The following is a 22,963-nucleotide window of genomic DNA, read 5'->3' as shown; positions in this document are numbered from 1 at the left end:
CTCGTTCTTTGCCTCTCAAAAGCTAAAGTAACATAGGGGGAAAGCCGTCGTCTGTATATTTGCGACGTGTGAATGACAAATAATGATTTTGAATACTTTGGCCCTTGTTGATCCACAACATGTATTTCCTACAGTTTTTTATCTATGTTCTGTCGTTTTCTACTCCGAAGAGTGTCAGGCGAAAAGAATGTTTCAAATGGTTCGCTTTCAAAGCCATTTTCATTTTTTTACTACGAACAGTTTTTTTGCAAATTGTTAGCAGAGGTACATGAAAATCATCTCCTTGCATTTGGATCGGTACGTTTTGAAAGCCTCGTTAGATAACCGATTAGTGCTGTGACCCAGACCTGTTTTCAGGTGTCTTTATGCTTCGGTTTCTGGTCGCCACTTCTGTAATGTCACCCTAAACCTCTGTACATGTTTTGCTGCTTGTACAAAAGTGCACAAGTTAGAAGAAATGTCGGTCCTCGTTCTAAATCGATCCCTCACGACGCTTCCCTTCTTTCCTTAAAACTTGATGTATGAAAATGTACAGCAACAACTATCGGTTATGGCTACCAAATCTTAAGTTCTGGGATAAAAACTTGTTATTCAACCAGAACAACAGCAGGTACAGCACCAGATGGTAAAATGTTCCTTTCCAATTGTTTATTAGAAAGTTCCAAAAAGCCAGCATTTTTTCCAGTATTTGCAGCTTCATAATTGGTTCCTATGCTAACTACCTGACGCTCATTTGCCTATGTGACATAGATTTAAAGAGTGTTTTACCATAACATTATACAATTGTCACATGTTTAAGTCAAACTCAATCGTCTGTTCTAATCCTGCTATCATTTTGCCAGTACTTAACCGATTTTCTTAATAATGGGGGGGGGGGGGATGGGGGTGTTTTCCCATTCTTTACTGCTCTTGGTTGTCTTGGCTTTGACGTTTTTCCGCTTCACGTGACTCTGCCTGGTTGACTGCTGCTGTCTATTTCTCTTCTTTTTATTTATTATCGGTTTTCAACTTCGATTTATTAAAGTTCTCAATTTTCTGCATTGTGAAGCAATTTATATTGCTTTTTATGCTTCTATAAATACAAGCAAGCCCGCTAGATAAAGCGTAGATTCACATCGCCCCTTATGGGACGATTCGATCTTTTCATGAATTCTAATTGTGCAATGATAAAAATAAATATGAAGGTGTTTGGGTTTGTTTGTTTTAAAAAAGCGCGCGAAATGATTTTGCAGACGACATTAGTCGTAGTTTTTGCTAATTATCGGCGTTTCATTTTGTTCATAAAAGCTAGGAGAATCTTTTAAAAGTAAACGGAATGTAATTGAAAAAGTTGTCATTAAATCTTCGAATCTGCTTATTTTTCCCTGCAACTCAACTTTCTTGGCCTTTCCCCCTGTCAGGTTTTTTAGCTAAAAGAAAACAAAACCCCACAACGTGTTTCTTCTTCTCTCAAAAACGAATATGCGTGGAAACCCAAACAATAGCTTGCCTAATTTTCGTTTACGGGCTTTTTTAAAACAAATGGTTCAACAAAAGTCTGATTTGATATTGACGATGACAAAGGTCGAAGGAGAGAGGACAGATGATAATTCCCTGTTTTTCTCCGTTGTGCGCTTTCCTGCATGCCTGAATTTGAGTCGTCCAGAAGGGGCGATGGCCTAAGTTTTGCACGAAGAAAGGTAGAAAGGCAGAATAGCCGGTAAGACTGGCTTTATACAAGCATATAGATGATACATAAAAGAATGTTTTGTAGTACGTTGATTTTACATTTTATAAGGTAGTACTAAAAAGCTGGAAAAACAATTCTTACTGAGTCGTCTCATAAGAGCTATGAAACACATCTGAATTTGCCAATCCACCAACCAACCATAACCTCGTTTAAGAAGAATAAGTAACCTGAAATGAGGTAACAGTATATGGAGGCGCGGGAACACTGGGCGGGAAATCGAAAATCATGGCGACTACAGAAATGGAGCCTGAAATTAGGAATACTAGCAGCAGAGTATGTATGATTTTTTTATATCTTTGAAATTCATTTTATGTAATGAAAATCAGCCTGAGCTATTTGAACATTCAAATCAAGAATATTTTCTTCAAGATTTGCATCCTTTGTAAACTGTGCACTCCAAACTGGAGGTAGGGGTACTCCAATTATGGCCTAACAGGGGGCCCCAGTCAGGGTCAAAGAGAGCGAACGCTAAAATTTAAAAAAATTACCCTCAAATGGTAGTATTTGTTGACAGTAACCCTCAAATGGTAGCATAAAAACAAATGGTAGCATGAAATTATTATGTCATTGGTAGCATCCATTTCTTTGTGCTCCCCCCTGGTCCTTTTTGACAAATTTCTTCACAACTGACTGGTATTGTTGTTTCCGGAAAAATAAAATCTTGTTCATTATCTATAATAAATGGCAATTGAGCAGTTGAGTTCTTACCAAAAATGGGCCATTTGGTAGCAATTTGGGAAGACCCTCAAACCAACTGGACCCCCTTTTAGGCCTTAATGGGAAAAACCCACGTAATTTTTTTAAATATAGCCCAAATTAGGCTGAAAATGGTACATTTTCACTGTTTCTCTGAGTTTCATGCTTGTGCACTCATCAGACAGACTAAGATATTTATCATTGTTATTTCATCCCATCTGCCTATACGTTTTGGAAACCTCTTCATATGATGAAAACAAACCTGGAAATTACCGATTATGATCCATTTTGGAAAACCTCAAAAGAAGAGAAAGGTTTTTCAGATATTTCTTTTAAGTCCCAAGTATACAGTTTGGAGAGTGTGGTTTTTTGGATGAGCCTTACAATGAATCAGAGTAAACCTAATGCACTATTAGGGATTTAGGCATGACGAATGTTAAGTCCAGGAGAAAGATGAGAACCATTTCCCCATATGAAAGAAATAATTTGTTAAATTCAGGTGATTAGGGTCAAGAGCCTAGATGTTAAAAACTGAAATCCTTTTTTGCAATTAAGTGTCAACCTATTTCAATTGAGAGTAAATGAGAGTATAATAAACAGCAGATGTAAATCAATGTGTTGAACATTGATGTGTCATAATGTGTGGTAAAATACAAGAAGAAATTGTGGCAATTGTATCTTGATAGGAAAGAATTTACTGTATGCATTTTGGCTGAATTAAACAAGTTGCTTGGTATTGATAACACACAGGTTTAAAGGCTCATTCAACTGGGACCAGCCCTCCAGTTTGTAAATATATATGAGATTTCAATCCTTACAGGCTTATTATTTTTTCTGATAGTAACAAACCCTTGTATGTTACTGAGTTTCACAATATTTCAGCAAAGTTGCTGGATAAGCCATCAAGTTTCAGAAATTTCATTGTCTTGAGCCAAGTCCACAGATGTTTCCACAGAAATTTCTTTGTTCACAGATGGCTTTGTCCATGAAACCTTTTTCAAATTGAGAATGCTTTTAATGGAAGTTTCTTTGGGACCAGTAGTTGCACTCACAAAACTGTACAAGGCTAAGTTTGGTTGTACAATAAATAAGTTCTACTATAACTAAATTTGATATGTTTAGTCATTCATTGGTGATTCATGTAAATGAAAATTCTGATTTGATAGTAATTTGCACTGAATAAAATATTCTCTTAGAAAATTCGTGGTCCTGGCAGAAATGCATTTATCAAAAGTGCAGCTGAACGGAAGCAAGCAGACAAACGCTACTGTAAAAGCATTCAAAGAAAGGTGAGAAACTACTTCTCAGATTTTTCATTAACAACAAGCACATAAATCTTTATTGTCAATTTAAATGACAATATTTGTAATCCTTATAATATTAATTTGTATTTTTTCCTAGATAATTTGTTCATTTTAAAAAAAACATGTGCACAGGATTCATAAATCCATATTCTTTTTTGTAGCTTGAAAAATGGTTGAAAACAACTGGTCTTCCTGCTGTTTTGTTGACCTTCCATAAAGATAAAGATGGGAAGCTTCATGTTATGCATTTAGGTAAATGTTGTTTGATGTCATTCATGCTTTAATAAACAGTGATTCTTCTCATATATAACATAATGTGCACCATATTACCTTTTTAGGAGATCCTGCTTTTGCAGGATTTGCACAGAATCAGACCGTGAAAACGGAATTTCAAAGAGTGGCTCTTAATGTGATGAAAAGAAACTCTTTCCAACAGATTAATAGAAAAAGTAAAAAACAGAAACAAGGTAAGTTATTTGCATTGCAACTTACCTGGATTTTTATCAGAAAGTTTATCTTAATTCATGATTCCAACAAACAGTGCTGCATAAATAAGCATTCTTCTTTGAAACAGTATACTTTTTGTACTACATTAGATTTTAAGAGATCTTTTTGACTTAAGTTTGTCAGTTGAATTGTTTGAAGTAAGTATTTGTAATATATGTTAATGAAAGAATTTGCCTCAAGAGGCCTGGCCATAAGAGTTTTAATAGGGAAGCAGTAAGCAGCTCTCTTAGTAATTCCAGGTGAGCTATTTGTAGATAGGAAAATAATAGAAACAAAGGAAAAATTAATTTCAAGAAGAGCAATGTACTTTTTAGAATAATTCAGGAGAGGAATTTGTAGCTCCCCTCCAGCATTTGAGGAGAGCCTGGAGGGGAGCGAGAGCTATGGCTATCATCGAATGGTCAGGCCTGCCTTATTTTGTACCTGTTTCTATGTCATTATTGTAACTTTTCTGAGGTTTTCTGGAAGTGAAACTTTAAATCAGACCTAGCACTGTATTGATTGTTTTTTATGACAATTATTTTATGCTTTTAGTAATCAATCAATTCGTCGTTGAGACTATTGAAAAAAATAGCCTCCAGTCACTCCAAAATGAATTTGCAATAAATGATAAGAGAAAATTGATTACCCAGGCAGTTCTTGGAAATTGTAAGTATAATGTTTATTTTTAATTTTTTTATTTTGCTAAAGAATGGTCATTATCCCTTTATACTGTTTTCGCATTTTCTGGGAAGATGATAGGTCTCTTTAAAAGCCAGACTGTTTATAAAAAATAATAATTTTGGTAGAAGTAGAAGTGCTCAAATTCATTCATTGTACTGAACTTTTGAAGACTTTAATCATAAATACTTCATGTGTATGCTTGTGAAAATGTTTTTTACTATTTTTTTAGCAAAACATAAGTACGCCAATCAATTTCTATTTCAAATTGAATCATTCCAAATGTACCCATGTACCAAATGTACCAAATTTTTGTGTATGTGGGCATATTTTTTTGTATTTATAAAGGTGAAATGAAAAAACACATGTGGCAGGAGAAGTACAAACCAGTTTGGTGGCCAGAACACGTTCCATTCGTGTCCCCAAATTCTGGTTCCAGAGAAACTAAGAGACCGATTGTGGCAATTTTAGATGTTATCCTGGAATCATTATTCTCCTATGTCAGGAAAAGCGAAGTTTCAGCCAGGGAAGACTGTGATGACGAGATGGGTGCGAGAGAGGAAGACACCACAACATTTAACGAGAGTGACGAGGAAATGGATGAAGAGGAGAGAATGGATGAAGAGGTAGCAGAGGAACAGACAAAGTCCGATGAAGCAGCCAGCGGAGTGGAAGAACAGGAGAGACATTTACGTGATGGTGAAGCATGCCAAGAGCACAACGAAGATATCAGTGCTGCGTCGGAAGAATTGGGGCGAACTAGGAAAAGGGAAGACAAAACAAGGTTATCAATAAGGGAAAAAGCATCCTTGCAATTTTACAAAGAAGCGGTTAAGGTGTGATACTTTCTTATTAAATTTCAATGCGTCCCTTTTTTGTAGATCCGTTATCCTTCATTTAAAAGCCAAAGTAAAATGAAATATTTTTGTTTTAATTTTTGTTCATTTTATTTTTGTTTGATAACTCGGGGTGCAAAAATGTAGTGTATTTTACACAATTTCTGGAGCTTTTGTGCTTGCGTCTGCTTAGCGAACATGGTAATCTTGATCCTTTATTTACTCTCTTTCAGAATTACAGTTGGAGTCCAGAAAATTGTGAAGATTTTCTCGAGACATTCAAGGGGTGTTCGAAGTTGCTACTGCGCGAGTATGTACGACTTCTACCTACAGAGCATGCTAAGCCAATCGAATCGCATGTCAGTCGCAAGCAAATAGAACAATGGTAACTATTGTTAAAAACTTCAAATATACATACCGAGGAGAGAGAAGTCCTGTTTTTAAGACCTAATTCGTAGTACATCTCTCAGATATATTTGTATATCAATCTTCTCACCATCACAAAAGCAACTTGTTGACAGACTATGTTAGTTCATTTTCTAACTATTTCACTGGTTTTAAAGGGTTGTCTTCAGGATAGTTTTTTGACGCTTTGTTTTGCTTGACTGGAGAAATTGTTAAGGAGCTAGTCCTCGAGGTTTTTTAGGATATAGTGCTGTGCTGTTTTTGGATCGCCCTAGACAATTGCAACAAGCAAATTGTTAGTTTTGGGTACTTTTATGCTTTGTTAATGGTGTCATTCTTGTCAACTTTTTCTAATTATGTTCTGAAGGTATCGCAATTATGTCCCACCGCAACTTCTTGAAACTGGAAGGGAACCAATCAAGGTTAAAGCAGATGGTACCTGCTTGTATCGATCTGTCTCAACAGCATTATTCGGCGATGAGAATAATTGGTGTTGGATTAAGCTCTCTGCTTTGCGATATGGTTTGCTGCATGAGCAAGAGGTTATGCAAAAGGTAAGTGTTGTTGTCGTCGTGCATTACAATCATCCGTCAGTTTTCCTGCCAGCTATTGTTAGGAAATTCTAACTGCATTGATGCCAGAGTTAACACCACCTTAACCGTGTATCAGATCCAGACAGAAGTTCTGCTCTTCTTTAGCATGTCTGATTTACACCGGTTCTTGCCTTCTGCAGCTTTTGGATTTACAAATTGATGTCAGCCTGTTGCGCTACATAATTACAACCGATGATATTGCCGACAAATTCGCGCGCATTGAGGATGAAAATGAGAGGCTCCTGAAATGTGTAAGAGAGGAGACCCTTCGCACTGCTGACAAGTATAGATATGCAAGTAAGAGAGAGAATAATGTTACCGCTTCTTATTTGCAATTAAGCGATTCCTCATTCGTGAAATTGCTTGGTGTATTTTACATTACTTTTTCTTGGAGGAATAATAGCAGCACGTAACAGATCCAGAAATTTTACTGACAATGAAATTGCTCATGCCGTTTTATGCTCTGAGGAGTGTCAGACGAAAAAGCTTTTAGCCAATATGTTATAAAATGTTTGCTTTTTTCAAAGCCATTTTCAAGTTCTGTACCGCCAAAAAATTGTTCACAATTATATATGTCTTCAGTATGATAGCCAATGCCGATTGAACTTATTTTACTTGTAATTCCTGGTGTGGCTGATTTTATTAATCACTGGTGTCCCTGATTTTATTACAGTGGTGGATATTTTGTCAACTGCAATAAAGAGGTGTGTACATGAATGATGTTGACTAATTTTAACTGTATTTTCAGAATGTATTACTTGTTTCATTACAGCCTTGCTTCACTTGTTCTTGATTGCTGGTGCCTTTGACGTAAATGTTCATTCCTTCTCACCTCAAAGTGAACTAAGGCGGATTATTTATCAAGGAGATGATTGTGGTGATGTCTTCTTACTGTGGGTTCCAACAACAGTTGGAAGATCAGTTAACCACATTGTTCCTTTGGTGGTTCCTGAAAGGGATGAGGCAAATTGTTTTTCCGACAACTGCGGTTTAGGATCATTTTGCATCAAGGCCTTTGATGATGTGGATGAAGAGACATCTGAAGTGCGCTGCGAATTATGCCTCAGGACGTTTCACACTCGCTGTGCTGTAGTGTCAAACCTTGATACCGCTGATACCACCAAGTGGAGATGTTTTTGTCACTACAAACAAGAAAATTTGACCAGGTTTTTTAATTAATATCTCACGGCTTGATCATGGATAATAAAAATACTTAAGTGTAAAATCATTGGCTTGACATATATATTATTTTGTTTTGCTCTTTGCCTCTGTTGTCATGGATGGATATTGCTCAAAATACTGCGAATATGCCTATTTAATGGGTCTGTTTCACTTTGGTAACATCGAATACAAGATATTTAGATACCTTCCATTTTTTACTAATGCTATTTTAATTTATATTATGCTAGCTTTGATCTTAGACCTACATGCACCCTCTGCATTGGATTGTCAATTACCTCCTCAGTCTCATTTTATACTGTTATTATTTTTTACAGCTTATCCTGTTTTAGAAATGCGTTCCGATTAAAGCAAATTTTGTTGGAAAAGAAAGGAGACATTAGGGTCTGTATTTTGGCCTTTTTTCCATCGGTAGTAATATTATGCTATTTCGTGTGCAACAATTGTGCCAAGTTTGGTAAGACTCAGATTTGTTGGCTGTCAACGTCTTCATAGTCGCTCTAGTTTCACATGATATAATCACGTATATTTTATAAAATCATTTGATATGTACCGTTTTGAAGAACCAGTGATCCTTATAAAAATAATGAATAATATACTTTCCAATTATTTTAGAAATTCGTGAATGCCATTTCCAAAGGTACTGTTTATTCGGCAGTAATGAGACTTTTCTGTAAAGGCAAGTTCAGTGATTTACGTACTATTGGCCGTCGTCTCTGGATGCTCAACGATGAAACGGTAAGGTTCAGGAGCTGGCTTTTTTAAATTTCTATATTCATAAATATTTTATCAGAGAAAAACCCCATATTTGCTAGCTACATTAACCTTCCTACTCTCAGTTCAAATTGGTTTACGGTGCTATTAGTGATAAACGCTGTTGAATCTTGTTTTAAACGCTGTTGAATCTTGGCTAAAATCTGTCGCCATTGGACAAGAGCAAGAAAACACCAACCCAAGGTTGGTGGAAAGTGAGGTTTTTCAAAGCTGTACATTTCAACAATAAAAGATTCAGGTGTTGAATATCTCGCGAATTGTCTCGATGTTATTAGTTCGTTCATACGGAGCCAAAAATTCAGGATAATCATTTTTTTGTTGCATAAGCACAATAAATAGTCCGAAGAGTTTTTTCTAGGCTGAAGTATTGTCGCAAGATTTATACCGTCACAGCGTCCAAGTGGGAAAATTTAGGAACCTCGACGTCACAAAAAGGATAACACTGATAAATTCTGTCTTCATGCCAGAGGTCTGTCGATTTTTTTTGTATTTTGCTGGGTTTCCCTGTTGTATGTTGTAATACCCTGTAATGACAGCGTGACAAATTATTGTCTAAATTATCAAAACTACGAAGTCAAATGTTATGGAATTCATGATTAATTTCTGAGTTCATATCAACATCGATACAAAGTAAATTCTGAGAATTTATAACAAAAGTAACCCGTTGTCTCTTCATACCTCTTCACACATAACTTTATTTACAACAAAAAAACATCTTACTTTCTATTTTCAACCAGGTCATTGCATTCATTATACACAAAGAAAATATGGTTCCATTGGTGTATTCAAGAAAAGTCGTGTTTGAAGCAAATGAGGAAGTGTAAAGCATATTTAATTTTGACCTACTTACGTTGAACGATGAAAATAAAGAATTACCTCATTTTTAAAAATAAACAAGCGATACACCTCAATAAAAGTAAACAAGCCCTTTAAACTCAGTTTTACTTGAAATTAATTTATATTTTAATGCTGATTTATCAAACCTGACAGAAGCGAAGTATGATAGATTAAGATCAGTCATTAGCAGTTCCCAGGGGGGATCCCCATATTTTTCAAAGGAGACTCAATCTCCCTAGTCCCCTGACTTTGCACCTTTGTTGAACGATGGTCTTTAAGTAATGAACGCATTAAAAATTATTAGAATCTCAGTCTTCCTAATGCATCATTTTCTTATGCTCCGTGTGCAATGATTCTTCGTTTTCCCATGTATTTTAGAATTTCAAACCCGAAACTAAGATTTTTTGCAGATAACATTCTTTCAAAGCCGCATACACAAAAGCATCATCTGTTGGAAGCAAAATTGTTTATGAACTTTGTAGAACGTCACTAAAAACCTCCTAAAATTATAAATAAATTCCCGTAAAGTAGATTTTGCTGTGACCTTCTTTTGCCCTTGTCTCGTAGTTCATTATAATTTGCTCTTTATTTTTTGTAACTGTTCTGAAACTATTGTAATGGCATCCTGATTGGCGTCATTACAAGTGGAGACTCGTGGATATATTGTCTCTCTAAACTTCTGACTTTGAAGTTTTGAAAATACCCCATGGTAATAATCGCCTCTCAATTCTAATTTCGCTTCAAATCGCTGGTAATTTACAAGTCACAAGTAATTTAGTAACTATAGTTGTAATGTAGAAACAGTATAGATTTTTCTTCTTATGAAAGCTCCGAGAAATAACACTAATGTTCTTTATTGTGTCAGCGTATCTTCTATAGCCTTTAATCCAATATAAGATTCTTTAATGTGAGGTTTAAGCAATACGTGCACCAGCCATTGGTTATAAAAAGGTCAAATTTTGCCAAAAATTCAACCAACTATGAGTAAACAGATGTTGAGGGATAATTAATCCAAGTAGGAAGTTACAAAGATTTGAAATGTTACAAATCATTTTAATAAACAAAAAATACCAGAAACATTGCGTTCTAATACGTGCACCAGCCATTGGTTATAAAAAGGTCAAATTTTGCCAAAAATTCAACCAACTATGAGTAAACAGATGTTGAGGGATAATTAATCCAAGTAGGAAGTTACAAAGATTTGAAATGTTACAAATCATTTTAATAAACAAAAAATACCAGAAACATTGCGTTCTAATACGTGCACCAGCCATTGGTTATAAAAAGGTCAAATTTTGCCAAAAATTCAACCAACTATGAGTAAACAGATGTTGAGGGATAATTAATCCAAGTAGGAAGTTACAAAGATTTGAAATGTTACAAATCATTTTAATAAACAAAAAATACCAGAAACATTGCGTTCTAATACGTGCACCAGCCATTGGTTATAAAAAGGTCAAATTTTGCCAAAAATTCAACCAACTATGAGTAAACAGATGTTGAGGGATAATTAATCCAAGTAGGAAGTTACAAAGATTTGAAATGTTACAAATCATTTTAATAAACAAAAAATACCAGAAACATTGCGTTCTAATACGTGCACCAGCCATTGGTTATAAAAAGGTCAAATTTTGCCAAAAATTCAACCAACTATGAGTAAACAGATGTTGAGGGATAATTAATCCAAGTAGGAAGTTACAAAGATTTGAAATGTTAAAAATCATTTTAATAAACAAAAAATACCAGAAACATTGCGTTCTAATACGTGCACCAGCCATTGGTTATAAAAAGGTCAAATTTTGCCAAAAATTCAACCAACTATGAGTAAACAGATGTTGAGGGATAATTAATCCAAGTAGGAAGTTACAAAGATTTGAAATGTTACAAATCATTTTAATAAACAAAAAATACCAGAAACATTGCGTTCTAATACGTGCACCAGCCATTGGTTATAAAAAGGTCAAATTTTGCCAAAAATTCAACCAACTATGAGTAAACAGATGTTGAGGGATAATTAATCCAAGTAGGAAGTTACAAAGATTTGAAATGTTACAAATCATTTTAATAAACAAAAAATACCAGAAACATTGCGTTTTAATACGTGCACCAGCCATTGGTTATAAAAAGGTCAAATTTTGCCAAAAATTCAACCAACTATGAGTAAACAGATGTTGAGGGATAATTAATCCAAGTAGGAAGTTACAAAGATTTGAAATGTTACAAATCATTTTAATAAGCAAAAAATACCAGAAACATTGCGTTCTAATACGTGCACCAGCCATTGGTTACGAAAAGGTCAAATTTGGACTATTAGGAAACAGTTGTATTTTACGATTTAAAAGTTGGGTCACAGGCTTAAACGTGGGGGGAAGGGAAAATTTAACACCCATAACAAAATATTTTGTGAAAAGTTTTATTGTTTTGCAAAATAGAGTTGAATCAAGAAAAGAACATGGAAAAGGGTTAGCTGTTGTAGTTTCTTCCAGTTAACAGAATCTCTTAGTGTTATTGATAAACTGAAGTGTGGCATCCATACGAATTTTGTCGGCAAGTACATTTAATTCGGAGTTTCCATAGAGTATTACTTCACAAAGTGCCGTTGGTGGAATTTTGAAATTTTGAGTGCAGGAACTTCAGAACGCTGACCAAAGAGCTAGTTCCACATTGTTTGCAGTGCTGAGGAAAGGGGGGTCAGGGGGGTCACTGACCCGGGGGCCCATGACTTTATGGGCCCACAGAAAATAGCTTAGAAAAAGTAAAAAATAGTAATTCAGTCTCTCCATTATCAAAACCTGTCAATAATAGAAACAATAATCGTAAAAACCTTTAAAATAAAATAAGGTAGAAGCAGCAAGAGTATTAACCTTATTGTGTTTGTCAAACAGAGCTGGTAGGTAATTTTTTAGATAGTTAAATTACCAAGCCTTTGCATCTGTAAAATATTAAACGTGAAGTTCCTGCACTCAAAATTTCAAAATTCCACCAACGGCACTTTGTGAAGTAATACTCTATGGAAACTCCGAATTAAATGTACTTGCCGACAAAATTCTTATGGATGCCACACTTCAGTTTATTAATAACACTAAGAGATATTAATTCAATTTTGGAGCTATAGTCAGATTTTTCGGCAATTTCAGTTTCCATGGACATTGAAGCCAACGACCTAAGCCTGTTTTGGCCAACGGTAAAGCGAAGATAATACTTCATTTATAACAAAAGAAGGCAAAGTCAGAAACAACCTTGATGCAATGAAAAGATTGGGAAGTAAGCGTTGCAAATTCAAATGCTTAAGCCTGTTCAACAGCTGCAATAGTTGATGCTCCTTAGAAAAAGTGACTTCTCAGTGATGTTAGGAGATATGTCATCCTTTTATGCTTCGCAGAATTTGGCACTTTTTGCTAGGTTGAACCTTGTGTATAATCAAAGAATACTGAACACCTCCCATATCTCGCCAATTGACGTGAATCGCCTAAACATCTTTGCTGTAACACTATCAATAATGACAATGCCGACATTAAATTTGAATTCACCTAAGGCTTTTTTCTCAATTTCGCTTCAAGATAGAGATAAACTTGACTGAATTCTCTTGGTCTTTATATTTTTGTGACATCTAGCCCTTCGTCTACGCAAGCTTCTTCCAAGATCGAATCAACTAGTTTTTCTATTGAAATTGAAAGGTTGCATTCTGATTGCTAGATGTAAAATATTTCAAAGCATGTCCGTTTTGATCAAATTTAGTATTTAAGTGTTTTTCATTTCTTATGATTCTGTTAAATGAAAATAATTGCATATTTTATTGCCAAGAAATGTGCATGCATTATGACGATAGTATACCAGTAAATATTTAAACTATATTTAAATGACCAAAGAAGTAATAGCAACCATCGCAATTTTAGCATCCAAATAGCCGCAATTTTAGCAACCATCGTCTCAAAAATTTCCTCGGACCACTTGGAAGAGTCCGCCTCCCGTGTTCCTTGCTCTCTATCTTTCGTTTTGACCGGGTCCTATAAATGTCCTGATTGTTCGGAACAAACGGCAGTGCAGAAAAAAGTGCTTGTTGTCTTTTTCACCTGCGCCACAAACACACAAGGGGCTCAGGCAATCAAAGTTAAGTCTAAAACGGTGTGAATTTAAAGGACTGAATCGCAATCGAAGTTTGGCTAAGTATACTGTTTCTGTTCTTTGAGAATTTACAAAGACCGGTTCTTTGTGGGCCTTATTAAAGACAATAATTTGCGTTTGAATCCTGAAATTGACTTTGAAATCCTTATTGCACTGTCGAGGAGATTAAATTCATAAACTGTGTTAACAAATATTTATAAGAAAAAAATCTTTCCTATAAGCATTTGGGTCATTATTTTGTGGGTTTCGAATAAAGTAAGCAGGAGCTTAGCTAGTGGGGGGCGTAGGGGTGTGACACCCCCTCCATTTCTTCCTGAGTTTGTCAGTAAATTTTAGTTGGTGCAAAAAATTCCCTGGTTAATCGGCTAAATCGCCTATCTGTATGTGAAATAGCATCTAGATTGATTTTTGTCTAGATGTCTTTGTCGGTAAATTTTGCTACTCCTTACCCTCCATCCCCTAGTCTTGGGATCAAGCTGTGCCGCTAAATGTAAGGTATCGGTCGCTCAGAAGGAATTTCGTTAAACAGATTTCTGGTGTTTTGGGTTGTCTTAACAGGAAAAAATGTCAGTGCTTCTCATATCTGGGTAAAACTCGCGAACTTGATAAGGAACATCTTTAGAAACATGTTTTGAAAGGAATTTTATTGGGCCAGTGCCCCGCTCGCTTTTCTCTAACTGGAGACTGAAAGTTTGGTTTAGAATTTAAGATTACTCCAAGATTTTTCTGCTCTTTCCTTCTAGTGATAATCTGACTTCCTAGCTCAATTGACGGATGGAATGATTGCTGATTTTTGGAAGAGCAGATAACTTCTTCAGTTTTATCAATATTAAGTTCCATTCACTGTTCCGTAATAGTTGGTTGAATTTTTGGCAAAATTTGACCTTTTTATAACCAATGGCTGGTGCACGTATTAGAACGCTATGTTTCTGGTATTTTTTGTTTATTAAAATGATTTGTAACATTTCAAATCTTTGTAACTTCCTACTTGGATTAATTATCCCTCAACATCTGTTTACTCATAGTTGGTTGAATTTTTGGCAAAATTTGACCTTTTTATAACCAATGGCTGGTGCACGTATTAGAACGCAATGTTTCTGGTATTTTTTGTTTATTAAAATGATTTGTAACATTTCAAATCTTTGTAACTTCCTACTTGGATTAATTATCCCTCAACATCTGTTTACTCATAGTTGGTTGAATTTTTGGCAAAATTTGACCTTTTTATAACCAATGACTGGTGCACGTATTGCTTAAACCTCACATTAAAGAATCTTATATTGGATTAAAGGCTATAGAAGATACGCTGACACAATAAAGAACATTAGTGTTATTTCTCGGAGCTTTCATAAGAAGAAAAATCTATACTGTTTCTACATTACAACTATAGTTACTAAATTACTTGTGACTTGTAAATTACCAGCGATTTGCAGCGAAATTAGAATTGAGAGGCGATTATTACCATGGGGTATTTTCAAAACTTCAAAGTCAGAAGTTTAGAGAGACAATATATCCACGAGTCTCCACTTGTAATGACGCCAATCAGGATGCCATTACAATAGTTTCAGAACAGTTATAAAAAATAAAGAGCAAATTATAATGAACTACGAGACAAGGGCAAAAGAAGGTCACAGCAAAATCTACTTTACGGGAATTTATTGCTGGCTCTAGAGGAAAGGAAGAGATCTAGAGGGGTCTTCAAGTAACTGCTTTATAATAAATGCTTTTTTATAAAACAGTTAAACTAACATTTCGGGGATGTAGGTTTGATGTTACTATTAAATTAAACCAGGTTTAGATGTCGTGAAATGTGTTTATCGTTACACTTGTTTGAGTTATGAATTATAACTGCCGACAGTCAAGTTGCCGGGCACCATTGACAGTCCTGTTGTTTTACAGTAGTAGCATCGCTTGCCACAGCAACCTATTTCGATACCAGTTCGTTTCGGTACCACAAAAATAACTTACAATGGTTTATGAAGTTTTTTTTGTTCATGTAAGACAGCTGGCTCTTTAGGACTTTCAAGGTACTGTTTCGTTGTTCATTAATTTGAGTGTTTATCCCTTCAAACCGTGGATAACGAGATACATCGTAGCTCTCTGCGCATCCTGCCAGAACGAGATAGAATTGGAAAAGGCATTAGACATTGTCTGCTTATACGTACTAGCCAAACTACAATAGTAAGCAGATTTTGCATTCAATCCCGTAGCAATCTAGATTGTTTAATTATTCGTTTCAGACTAGTGTAGTTAGGAAAGTATCAAATCTTGTTAATTCGAGTTGCACAAATTAACAAAATATGAAGCACTTTGTAGCTATTACAATCATAGATGCAGTCCACAAAAAGAGCAGGCGGAAACGTATAATAACTACCAGTATGGTTCTTCCAATGAAATCGATCCACTAAAAACTTGCAGGTGCGAAAATATGACGGATCTCTATTTAAACAATATTGGTGCAGATTACAGCAGTTGTCATAAATGATTGCATCGGGAGCTAAAAACAACAGAAAAAAGTGTTTAAAAAGCAAAGCATTTGGACCCGAAAATTTTCTCACGGGTAAGCTTTTGATATCATCCATTATCTTGTTTTAAAGGAATAACTGCACATGTATATCGCAACATAACACTCCTGTCATAGAATATATAGCCTTTCTATAAAGGATTAAATGTCATAACTGTTTGGACATGGTTAGGTACAACATAATCTATGGAACAGATAACAAAGATACCTGACGGAAATCGTGTGCGTATGACAGTATAGGGTATATTCGGAGACTCCTGATGCTCCATGACTTGAAACCCATAACAAATCTCTGACATGAAACAAAACGCATGAAGGGAAATTTTGAAACATGACATCAAAAAATATTGATCAAATATAACGTCAGTTGATGTAGTTTGAGGCATATTAATATAAATTTCCCAAAGGGAAAAGTTGCAATGAATCAATATTTTCAAATAAAGGATAAACAGATTTAGCTTCAGGCAGCGAATATTCTAAAGGGCTTTTGCAATTAATTACTAATTTAATCTAATAAAACACGTCATTTGTTATAAAAGCGTAAGAAATTAAGAAATAAAAAGGCCATTTGAAAACAATTAACTTAGAAATATTAAGATTTCAAATGTTATATTCATATCAATGATATTGTTTCCTACCGTGTTCACAATATATCGTAAATATGCCCGGAAGAAGATTTGGATGCCCTTTGTATAATTTCGTGCAATTCTCTGCAGAAGATGGTTGCCGGTGATCTTTGACATAAACCCCTCGCTCGCAAAGCTTTGGCCATGAAGGAAAAAATGACAAATCGCTGTTTCCGACATTTCCCGCAACGGGACCTAGTGTATGTTGCGCTGTGGAGAAACATGACCACGCTCTGGCACTCAGTTCTTTAAAAAGCTGCATTAATCTGCTAGGAACAGAAACAGGGGGTAGCACTTTTAATACTGCAAATATCACAGGAGCACATTTTTGCAGCTGCATAAATGCTTCTGGGTTCTCTCTTATAACCATTCCTTCATCTAGCTTCTCCAACAAGGACTTCAACGTTTCAGAGCATGGAAAATAAGATGAAACAGGTGATACTGACGAAATACATCTAAAAAGAACCCATATCTCCTCATGAATATGCAGAGCACCACCGTAAAGCTGCTCAAAATAAACCAACAAATTGTACAAAACTTTGTGATTTTCATCAAGAAGCCTGTCCAATTCGAGGCGCTCTTCTAGCTCCAGTTGTCTACGTTTCGCGAACTTTCTTAATAGATTTCGTGCCTTGGGGTGGCGCATGAAGACTCTGTCGCTAAAATCAGTATAGTTAAAGAAATTTCAAGAAAACTTCTAAGGACAACAATTAAACTGTATAGGAAACAAAGTAACATTGATTACGGGCCAAATATAAAAGAAAAACGCATGGAGATGTTTCAAACATAGCATGTTACGTAGAAAATTTCAATAAGATTCAATTAATGGTTTTGCTCCATAAAAGGATCCTTATTCTTATTGTAAAGTGTTATATACATTTACACGCTGTCCATTTTTGAAATATAGTATGATACTCAAAATGCTTAAAAATTCAAATTCATGTCTCAATTCAATGCAATAAGTCTTAAGCTAACCCAGATTAACTAGAATTCCAAACCAAATCCATCATATAAAACCATAACTTCACAGCATAAGAACAGGAAATGCAACAAAGCCGAAAACTTATCTTCCTTTGAGCCTTACTGTCTGTCTTTCATTCTCAATATTCACATCAACCTGTCTCGCATAATGTCGGCGAAACCCTAACGTTGTTGCGTCACAAATTACAACATTTGGGTATGGACCACAGATTTGGCACTGAAAACCGAACGTATAATCAATGTCTAATAATTCTAGGAATGAATACCAACTACATCTCCATTGTTGGTAATTCAAAAAAGGGCCCTTTTCGTAGCCAGAGAACGATAAATTGCTTTTCCAAACTTCCAGGTAGCTGATAAGACTCTGGCTGTGAAGGAAGTAAAACTGATTTAATCAAAAATGTTTTTGTACTTTGCGATGTTGGAAAGGTATTGAATCATTCGAATTTGACACATCCGACACAAGAATAAAATATTTCATGAGTGTACGTAGTACGAATAACCATAACCAGTATCTCCACAGGATAAAGAGCCACCCTGTGGAGATACTAACAGAAATGCTATCTCATATCCAAACTTTCTAGCATCTCCATTCGTACCACATATTACATATTACATATTCTGCTGTAGGAACAAAACTTTGACTAACCCGGAGCTACTCCCATTTGTAATAGTTTTATTTTCTGAAAACAGGCTAGCCAGTTACAAATTTCCTATGCAATAGTGAGATTTGTAATTGTTGTAACTTGAATTCAAAATGAAAAGTTTCCATTATTATAATTATTTCTATGAGGGCAATGCATAAACTTTAATTATTCTGACTGATTGAGTCTGTAACATCTCAATGCTGTCAGCTGAAGAAGAGCGAATAACTCTGTTACAAAATCAATCCGCTTCCAGCAGCAGACTCACAACACGGTACTTTAATTCAAGAAGAATGTATCAGCCAACCTGTGTCCTTTCAAAAAATGCTGCATATAGTCTCGTAAAACGTCATGGGCAACAAGAAAATCTCCTTGGTTCAAAATTCCTTTTGCACCTCCATCAAAATCTGTCAAACGACCGCATTCGTGATTACTGCATTTGAAATAGGGTACTGAAAAGAAAAGAGCGAATAACTTCGTTACAACTGTGCAACACATACAGTTATTCTTAAAGTTACAAACAGGCGTTCCAACTTTATAAAAAAAACTAAGAGACCAATATCTTAGGGAAACCTCGCTGTTTCTAATAAAACTAAATAAATACTAAAGATATTGTGTTTTCTCCAGTTTTGGTACCATCGTTTTTTCATAATACGAAATAATTTCAATTGAGGCAACTCACCAGACACATTAAAGACATTCTTCAAGGTAAAGAGATTTTTCTTGTCATTATGCCAAAACGTTTCCTCTAGTAAGTCAGCATGACAAGAAAGGCAGTTGCCTTTTTCAACATCAGGGTACAATTTCAAATCATCTTTGTTTGTAGCATCAAACGTATTGTTTAAAAAGCCTTTGAAAATATCGACTTGTGACGGCAGAACTTTGTCAGAAATTGCACGCCTGGATATGGCAGATTTTGAGTACAGTCGTTGGAATGTTGAAGAAATCCTTTCATGAGAACTCAGCATTTCCAAAACAAACTCTGGTACCATGTCTGTTTCTTTCTTTATAAAGGCTTGTAAACAACGGACATGTGCACATGATCTATTCCCTTTCTCACAAAATGAGCAGAAAAATCCCCTTTTGTCCATTCCAACTACAGCAAACCCTAGATCAGGAGGCCTTATGCAAATCAGTGCATCATTGGAAAACGGTAATTCCACAATTTTCGGTCTCTCCTGAAAAGAAATACTGTCACCTAGTCGTACTGAAAAAGAAGTATACTAAAACAGAGGGGCTTGACAACATTCGTTTCCCTAGGAGGGTGCATTAAACATAAAATTGCAGGGTTTCTCACGTGTAAGAATTTTCATAACTTAAACATTTATTATCATTCATACTGCAATCAAGAAAATCTAACAATTATCACTTACTTCGGTTTTACATTGCATATAGTATTTACGAATTATAAAATCATCTTCATCAAACCTTCGTATACCAATGCTCTACAACAGCTTCTGTAAAAATAACAATAATCAGAGAAGTAATAATTAACCAACACATTCCCAATACGTGAAATTCAATTTTCTAGTTTTTACATTCAATTTCATAAAAGCATACAGAAATGATCATTATTACTCAGAAATGGTCATTTGCCATGCAAAATCAAAATTAAACTATTCTGAAAAATATTCAATTGAAAATTTACTTATCGTCAGTAGGACTGTGAAAAATAACATCGCTTAAAAATAAACAAATGGTTTAAATTTGAGTGTATTCATTAAGTTACATAAACAGTTTTTAATTTGGAATAGACAACAAATGTGACACAAAGAAAATTTCATTCTCAAATCCCTTTATGCCCAATTTCCTCCAAATTTGTCCCTTATTACTTTGCTTTAACCAAAAATGCAGTCTAAAAGCAAAAATTAACTTGTAATTTCATTATGCAATCCTATGTTTACCACAAATGGGAATCAAGTATTATCAGACATAACATACCATCCAAACAATTAGCAGCTGTTAACCCTTCTACTGCATCCCATGACTCTATGATACTCTTTAACACTTTAACATGCAAACAATATTTGTAGCTTTCATCAAACTGATGTTTGAAATCTGTGAAATGTTGATACTGAGAGTTAAAATGACATTAATAAAAACTTTGTTATAAATAAACTTGACCAATTCTAGATAATTGAGGTAAATAATCAACATTTAAAAATATCTGAATGCTATAAATTTAATCAATTACCATTATATTCCTGAAATATTTTACGTGAAAGTCCTTTTATAAGTTGCTGCAAAGAAACGGAACAACTGCAACTATATAGCCAGTGGACAGCGTCAAGAAATTCCACTGGAACTCTTTCCACAACACAGAATTTCTTTAGCTAGAAAGTAGGAATGACTGTTTTAGCTATAGCAGATGAAATCAATATTACATAAGTTGTTTTTCAACTCTTTAAGATAGAGTGTTGATTAAAAAACATACATTTCTGTCATGTTTGTTCATATGTTTGATTATTACAACTCAGAGCAATAACCACAAAACATATCAAACCATAAAATAAACATCACTAACAATACAGGCAATTTCAAAATAATTTATATGTTAACACTATGTTACACTGTGCACCAGAACATTGCGGCTTTATTCTACAATCAAACTTGAGTAATTTCCATGTAACTGTATGTGTAGTGTTGTTTACTGGAAAGTACTCATGAATTGCAATTGGTGGAAAGTATATCCAATATGAAAATCATAGCACTCCAATGACAATCCAATATTGTGTAACAAGGGCCTAAGATGCACAACAAAGTAATATTTTAATATACAAATTGGCAGGTAATAATCAAGAATTCAATGAAGCAAAAAATGTTTAACCTAGGTAAAATACAACCTTTAGGGTCTGTCTTTCCTCATCAAAGTCTTGGACCAAAAATTCTTTCTTACCATCAATTACCAGAATTGACTGGGCATGAAGAAGTTGAAATATATATGATTCTTCAACCATATCAATCTTAAAGTGAAAAAAATGATAATAAAAATCATACCAACCACATACTTGTATTAATGGAAGTCACTTGCTTCCCTGTGCATTCAGAATGTAACAAAGACAACATGCAGGACTGAATTTTAGAGATTCATTGCAAATCAGCTGCAAATTTTTAACAAGCTCATATCATACCGTATTAGCTGTTTTGTAACCACTTTCAATCACCACATTTTCATCAATCTCATTCATTGATACTCTATAATTATCTGAAAAATCAATTTGGAATGAACTGAACACAGTAATTTTCATATAGAAACTAAACTGGTGCAAAGGCAGGTGACGTTGTACAAGTTCAAAATGCAGTTTCAAATTAACAGAGAATAATTCAATCATTACTTTTAAATGTGACAGTCTAAACTAAAATCTTTACCAATGTTGAATTAAAGAATTAACTGTGTAAGGTTCATAATGGCTTTTTTTGTTATTTACATTGAATTTCCATTTTTGACTTCCTTGAAACTTATGTCATTTTAATCGAATAAAAAAACTGTATTTTAAGGAAAGCAACAGCTGTATCTTGACAGGTAAACAAAATGTGTTAAAATGGCTGCATGAAATGGGTTCTCTGCAATTTGAAACCGCAAAAAAAATATTTTTATTACCAAATACATATTACCAAATAACACATCTTCACATCAGGCACAGTGCAACCGACTAAAAATGGGTGGGCTGAGAAGGGTGCGACAAAAATGTTTTTGAGTCAACACCCTTAAAACATTTGCAAATGCCTTATTTAAAAAAATAATGCAGTGTAACACTTGTTTCCTTCAAACAGTCCGACTTAGAGAAGATAACAATTGCTATAAAAAATTGATTAACGAGATAAGATACCAAGAAAATGAACGAAAAGGGTCTCCAGTCAAGAAAAACTGGTTTTGTTTTTAAGATTTTTCTAACCTATTATTGCAAAAAAGTGCCGAGGGGCGCTTTAGCCCCTGCTAGCCCAATAATGGCTGCACGGTGCATATTTCACATATTACACTTATAAAGATACATTTTTTATAAATTATTATAAAAGATGACCTTCAAATTCATCCTCGGCAATAGACATGTTTGTATCTTCATCACCATCGTCACCAAGATCGATGTCTTGTTCTCCATTCTCACCATTGTCTGCTTCTTGACCACAGTTTCTGGCAACTTGAGCTTCTGTCAACGATATTCTGTTATTGTAGACTCGTCTCTTACTTCCTTTCCGACGAGGTCTTCTCCTGGTGGACAAGCGTAAGCCCGCGAACGTGGTATACATAGGCAGACCATCTCCTTTGAAGGACAGGACACTAATGTTCTCATGACTAGAAGTAGAAGATCCCGATGCCAAAGTATCAGAGCGTTGAAGGAAACTTAAATTATTAGCGTAAAATCCTTGCCCTATTCCAAGCTCTGGCCGTCCACTTAAAGAATTAACTCTGGGCTGAAAATTTTGTTCAGGAATACGGTCAAAATGGTCCGCCATTCCCACTGAAATTAGCATGAATGAGCCTCTTCTCGTCCCATTTATTTTACTATAACGAGGTTATGGTTGGTTGGTGGATTGGCAAATT

General features: G+C 35.0%; 2 protein-coding genes across 5 annotated transcripts; one reads left to right on the top strand and one right to left on the bottom strand.

The window, feature by feature from the left end:
• The first annotated feature begins 127 nt into the window (after positions 1-127).
• LOC135681911 (uncharacterized) lies at positions 128-13,140 on the top strand. Its single transcript, XM_065196560.2, has 14 exons — positions 128-2,002; positions 3,622-3,714; positions 3,891-3,981; positions 4,068-4,196; positions 4,771-4,884; positions 5,245-5,732; positions 5,966-6,117; positions 6,505-6,691; positions 6,871-7,027; positions 7,503-7,896; positions 8,227-8,293; positions 8,525-8,647; positions 9,042-9,152; positions 9,421-13,140. The coding sequence occupies exons 1-14, from the start codon at positions 1,955-1,957 to the stop codon at positions 9,505-9,507; spliced, it is 2,241 nt and encodes a 746-aa protein (XP_065052632.2). The 5' UTR covers positions 128-1,954; the 3' UTR covers positions 9,508-13,140.
• LOC148958542 (uncharacterized) lies at positions 7,732-22,963 on the bottom strand. Of its 4 annotated transcripts, none has more exons than XM_089112325.1 (14): positions 22,443-22,960; positions 21,552-21,625; positions 21,264-21,383; positions 20,615-20,753; positions 20,362-20,478; positions 19,849-19,877; positions 19,103-19,598; positions 18,728-18,872; positions 17,863-18,144; positions 16,808-17,463; positions 16,378-16,461; positions 16,020-16,142; positions 15,614-15,754; positions 7,732-7,872 (listed from the first exon to the last, which is right to left on the bottom strand). In XM_089112325.1, the coding sequence occupies exons 1-14, from the start codon at positions 22,891-22,893 to the stop codon at positions 7,826-7,828; spliced, it is 2,904 nt and encodes a 967-aa protein (XP_088968451.1). In that variant the 5' UTR covers positions 22,894-22,960; the 3' UTR covers positions 7,732-7,825. The 4 variants fall into 4 exon arrangements, with proteins under 4 accessions (XP_088968451.1, XP_088968454.1, XP_088968453.1 ...); XM_089112328.1 differs by having other exon boundaries at positions 16,808-17,454; positions 18,043-18,144; XM_089112327.1 differs by lacking the exon at positions 16,020-16,142 and having other exon boundaries at positions 22,443-22,963.

This window comes from Rhopilema esculentum, chromosome 14, assembly GCF_057945365.1.
Source record: "Rhopilema esculentum isolate cy_ngs chromosome 14, ASM5794536v1, whole genome shotgun sequence".
Classification (NCBI taxonomy): Eukaryota; Metazoa; Cnidaria; class Scyphozoa; order Rhizostomeae; family Rhizostomatidae; genus Rhopilema; species Rhopilema esculentum.
This window is presented reverse-complemented; position numbering and strand designations above follow the sequence as displayed.

Coding starts and splice junctions, on each gene's coding strand:
- LOC148958542 (XM_089112325.1), bottom strand. CDS start 22,893: ATGCTAATTTCAGTGGGAATGGCGGACCATTTTGACCGTATTCCTGAA. Junction 20,754..21,263: donor AGGAAAGACAGACCCTAAAG/GTTGTATTTTAC, acceptor CCTACTTTCTAG/CTAAAGAAATTCTGTGTTGT. Junction 20,479..20,614: donor AATATTTCAGGAATATAATG/GTAATTGATTAA, acceptor AACATTTCACAG/ATTTCAAACATCAGTTTGAT.
- LOC135681911 (XM_065196560.2), top strand. CDS start 1,955: ATGGCGACTACAGAAATGGAGCCTGAAATTAGGAATACTAGCAGCAGA. Junction 3,715..3,890: donor GTAAAAGCATTCAAAGAAAG/GTGAGAAACTAC, acceptor TCTTTTTTGTAG/CTTGAAAAATGGTTGAAAAC. Junction 8,294..8,524: donor AAAAGAAAGGAGACATTAGG/GTCTGTATTTTG, acceptor CAATTATTTTAG/AAATTCGTGAATGCCATTTC.